The following is a 4,899-nucleotide window of genomic DNA, read 5'->3' on the forward strand; positions in this document are numbered from 1 at the left end:
GGATTTGGCAGGGCGGGGTGCCCCCCACAGGTGAGCCCCACGCAGCACCAGCCCCTCCGGCTGCTCACGGCCAGTCCGGAGGTCGGAGGATGCTCCTGGAGGGTGCGTGGTGCTGTGCTGTACCCACGTGCTCTCTCCCCTTCCTTCTTCTCCAGGATCCTGCGCAGAAACAAGCTCAGGTGGATCCAAGCTGGGACGTTTTCCAGGCTGACCAGGCTGGTGGAGCTGTAAGTTTCCAGGCATCACCTGCCCTGAACCCCACTTCTCCCACAGGCAGGGGCTGTGCTGGAGCAGGGGTGGAGGGGGGGCCTTGCTCAGGACCCCACTCTACCCCCCTGCCCAGAGCACATTGCTGCTCAGCACCCCTGGGTGCAAGGCTTGGTGCCCTCAACTGCTTCTCAAACACTGCTCTCCTTTGCACAGCGACCTGTCATCCAACAAACTAGAGCAGCTCCCCCCCTCGCTATTTAACGGCCTGGCTGAGCTCCAGCAGCTGGGAGTACTGGGGTGCTCCTGTCCTCCCGCAAGTGATGGGGGCCCTGCAGGACCCCTGCCCCCCCCAGCACCCTGCTGGGTGGGTGTCCTTGCTGTGCAGGCTGTTTGCCCACCGGAGCCATGGTAGCCCTGGCAGGATGGGCTCCCTCCCACAGCCTGGTGCCATCCCAGACCCTCCTCTTCAGGGCTGCGGACCCATCCCAGGGCAGAGGGGGAAGCCATAGAAAGACAGCCCTTTGCTCTTGCTTCCAGCTACTCTGATAGCTTCCAGGTAGGAAAAATACCAAAAGCTCATCTCTTTTCAGGAATATTTCGTACAATCCCTTGAAAGAGATCTTTCCCAGCCAGTTTGAGAGCCTGCCCCAGCTACAGTCTCTGTGAGCCCCACAACGGCCCCGACCCTACAGTGCTGCCCCCACCTGCGGCAGCCCCAAACCCAGCCCTGTATCCCCTGCACTGATTTCCTTTCGCAGGAGCTTGGAAGGGTTGGAGATCCCCAACATTCACAACCTGACCTTCCAGAAGCTGACCAACCTCTCCCACATGTGAGTGGCGGGGGGGAGGGGGCGGATGCTGCGGTCTCCGGACCCCCACATGTGAGTGGCGGGGGTGAGCGGGCGGCTGCTGCTGCCCCAGCACCCATGTCTGGGGGTGCTGGGTGCAGGGAGGGAAACTTGCTCACTCTTATACTCCTGAGCAAGTTGTTTCAGCCCACTGGAAGCCCCTGAGCATGTCGATACTGCTTAAATCTCCTGGGGGCAAAGAGGGTCTGACCTAGCTGAGGCTTATTTAGGGTGAGGGGAGCATTTCGCCGATGCGAAAGGAGCAGTTTGCCGAGTGGCGGGTGTCCGATCTGGGTGCGTGGGCAATGCAAAGAGTGAGTTGCATGTCTGAAAGTGCACATTGCAGAGCGATGTGGGCCAGGTAGACCTGTCAGCCAAGGCAGGCAGTGGTGCTAAGCTGTGCGCGGAAGGCTGTGGTTAAGTAATCCTGTTAGAGCTCCTTTTGCTTGGGTCTGGGCTAACGAGCCCAGAGCTAGACAGCCAGCCAGGCTGGTCCAGCATTGCGCCCAGGGTGGATGCTGGGCCATGCAGCCAGTGGTGGGTGCCTCAGCTTCTCTTCGGAAGGAGAAAAAGAATCATCAATTTTCTCAGACGCACATTTTAAAGTACCCGTAATGAAAGACAACTGTACATCTTCCTTTCCGTAATTGGTCTGTTTGCACTATGAATACGGTACATTTTCTACCTGACTTGCTAATAAGCAATCATTTTCTCTCCTTTTATCTATAATGAAGCAGAAATCAGCCTCGCATTGCAGTTTTGTAGTCATTTTCTAATGTAGAGTCTCACTAAGCTTATATGGGTTGGCTTTTATAAGGCTTGAAAAGATTCTTTCAGATGAATAGGCAGAGGAAGAAATGTGAATCCCTGTTAATGGAACTTGAAGGGTTGGCATAAGGGATTGATTTTTTTTAAGTGTTAGTTTGTGAGACTCATGGGTTGGAAGAAAACACTCTTGTATTTATCAGTTGACGGTGCTGAAGAGCGGCAGATTTAAGAGCGTGGCTGTGGTACATGATCCAAAAGGCGCTGGGGTGCTTCCAGCTGGTTTTGCAAAGGCTTCGGGGTGTTGCTGATTTAGCGTCTGAAACCAGTCGCACTACTGCGCAAACAGGGACCCCCCTCCCTCGCTTGGCTCCGTGTCCCCTGCAAATCCTGGCCCCGGGTGCTGTCGCAGGGACGGCTGTGCTCTGGCATCGCCCTGTCCCCGCTCCCACCCCGTGCTGCCGCTGCCTCCTTCCTCCCCCTGACCTCCCCATCTCTCTTCCCCTGCTCTATGTAAGCCCCTAGGCTCAGGGCTTGGTGAGGTGGGGGCTCTTCTCCGCCCAGGCAAGGAAAAATGAGGTCGAGGGGCTGGAGGGAGCCAGTGCAGGCAGGCAGAGTGTGGGGTGTGGGGCAGGGGGGCTGTGCAGACCAGGCCATGTTTGCTCCTGGTCCCGGTGGCAGCCAGGAAACCTTCTTCCCCCCCATCCCCGCCCCAACAGCTACTTCAAGAAGTTCCAGTACTGCAGCTATGTGCCCCACGTGCGCAGCTGCAAGCCCAACACCGATGGCATCTCCTCCTTCGAGAACCTCCTCGCCAACATCATCCTGCGCATCTCCGTCTGGGTCATCGCCTGCCTCATCTGCTTCGGCAACCTCTTCGTCATCTGCATGCGGTCCTTCATGGTCACAGAGAACAGCCAGCACACCATGGCCATCAAGTCCCTGTGCTGTGAGCTGGGTGGCAGAGGGACAGGGACCAGCCAGGGGGTGCAGAGGGAACCGGGGTGGATGAGCTGCCCCCCAACACCTCCCCAGGACCCATCTAGCTGCTGCCAGCCCTCCCCAGTGCAGCTGGGGCCCATTTGCTGCCATCTTTCCCTTTGTACTGATGTCAGATGGCTTTCCGGGCATCCCTCTGTGCCGGGGGCATCTCGCCTCCTGCCCTCAGGCTGCACTCACAGACACCAGCAGGCAGCTCTTTTCAATGTATACACACACATAAAGCCAAAGGCTGCCCAGCTCTGTGATGGTTTTATGGCCAGGACGTTAATGCAAAGGTCTGCATATGCCCACTGGTGTTTTTTTCTTGCTGTGCATTGTCTCCCACCCAGGTGCAGACGGCCTGATGGGCATCTACCTCTTCGTCATCGGAGCCTTCGACCTCAAGTACTCGGGCGAATACAACAAGCATGCCCAGGGCTGGATGGGCAGCCTCCAGTGCCAGCTGGTGGGCAGCCTGGCCATGCTGTCCTCCGAGGTGTCAGTCCTGCTGCTGACCTACATGACCCTGGAGAAGTACTTCTCCATCGTTTTCCCGTTCAGCCACCACAGAGCTGGCAAGAAGCAGACCATCTCGGTGCTAGTGGCCATCTGGCTTCTGGGCTTCTCCCTCAGCATCGTTCCCCTGTGGTGTAAGGAGTCCTTTGGGAACTACTACGGGAGGAACGGGGTGTGCTTCCCGCTGCAGTCTGACCTGGGCGAGCGGCCCAGTGCCCGGGGCTACTCCACCACCATCTACCTGGGTAAGGCTACCTCGGGACCTGGGGACAGGGACGATATGGGGCAGGATGGGTTCCCCTGGTGGGAGCTCAGCCCAGCTCTCCACTCCCAGAGCCATGAGAGCCCACACCACCCCGTTAGTGGGACGTCTGGGCACGGGCATCGCTGGCAGAGGCTGGATGCAGGACCAGCCAGGGCTGCCCAGATGTCTCTGCCCCCTCCAGTGATAAGGCAGGAGTAGTCCTGCTGCTCTCAGCCATGCCAGCGATCCCGGCTCACGAGGTTTGCACTTTGGCTATGCTCAGAGAGAGATTTCTTCCTTTCCAGGCTTGAATCTCGCAGCCTTCATCACCATCGTCTTCGCCTACTCCGGCATGTTCTACTCCCTCCACATCACTGCATCCAAAACAGCGGAGAGAAGCATCTGCTCCCGGGAAGTCGCCATTGCAAAGCGGTTCTTCTTCATCGTCTTCACAGATGCTCTCTGCTGGATACCCATCTTCCTCCTCAAGCTGCTCTCCCTGCTGCAGGTGGAAATACCAGGTGAACCCCCATTCCCTGCAAGGCCCTGAAGCAGAGCCCAGCCCAGCTGCTGCCCACTGTGCGTCCCTGCCTTGGGGGTCCCTTAACAAAGGTGCCGCCGAGTTTGGAGCTCTCCTCACCCAGGCCCGGGCTGCAAGAGACAGACAGCGTTACAGGTTTCCCTGGGACCCTGCCTCTCCCCAGGGAGCAGCAGTCATGACCCCCCTGTGGGAGGCTGCCCTTCCAGCCACGAGCCCATGAACAGCATCGCCCTCTTCGCTGCATGGGCTGGAGCGGGTGGGTTACCCGCCCCGAGCAGCCTCCACCTCGGCTGCCTAATGTTGTGTCCTTGTTGGCACAGGCACCATCACCTCTTGGGTGGTCATCTTCATCCTGCCCATCAACAGTGCCCTGAATCCCATCCTCTACACCATCACCACCGCCTCCTTCCAGGAGAAGGTGAAGGGCTGTCTGCAGATCAAGCGGCTGGAGCTGCACGACTCCCCCAGGAGCTTTACCCTGGTGATGCCGCAGGCCAGCACCGCTTGACCCTTTCCAGCGGCACAAGGATGCCCGTGGCTCCCCAGCCAGCCAGGCACTGCCTCCAGCTCCACAGCCCCACAAGAAAGCGCATTGCTCAGCTCCGGGATGCTCCTGTTTTGGAGAATCAGTCGGCATGAAGGATTCCTCATCAGCTAGCAGATACCATTAGTACTTTATTAATTACACGGATGGGAAAGGCAGCCCCGATCCAAGTCAAACAATCTCCTGCAGTTGCATATGATACAGAACAAAAGTCCCTTAAATACAAAATACACGTCTTTTAAGTGAGCAT

General features: G+C 57.9%; 1 protein-coding gene across 1 annotated transcript in view; it reads left to right on the forward strand.

Annotated features, from left to right (window-relative positions):
* The window catches only part of LOC104159417 (relaxin receptor 1-like), a gene marked incomplete at its 5' end in the record, with an annotated part of 13,635 nt that extends 9,022 nt beyond the window's left edge, over positions 1-4,613 (forward strand). Inside the window, 8 exons of the mRNA XM_009697316.1 lie at positions 156-227; positions 424-507; positions 801-872; positions 969-1,040; positions 2,543-2,772; positions 3,155-3,565; positions 3,870-4,085; positions 4,426-4,613. Of these exons, the coding sequence (XP_009695618.1) occupies positions 156-227; positions 424-507; positions 801-872; positions 969-1,040; positions 2,543-2,772; positions 3,155-3,565; positions 3,870-4,085; positions 4,426-4,613 (1,345 nt within the window). The remainder of the gene's footprint in view (positions 1-155; positions 228-423; positions 508-800; positions 873-968; positions 1,041-2,542; positions 2,773-3,154; positions 3,566-3,869; positions 4,086-4,425) is intronic.
* Between the last annotated feature and the right edge of the window lie 286 nt (positions 4,614-4,899).

The sequence above is a fragment of the Cariama cristata genome, unplaced genomic scaffold, assembly GCF_000690535.1.
Source record: "Cariama cristata isolate BGI_N322 unplaced genomic scaffold, ASM69053v1 scaffold8593, whole genome shotgun sequence".
NCBI lineage: Eukaryota > Metazoa > Chordata > Aves > Cariamiformes > Cariamidae > Cariama > Cariama cristata.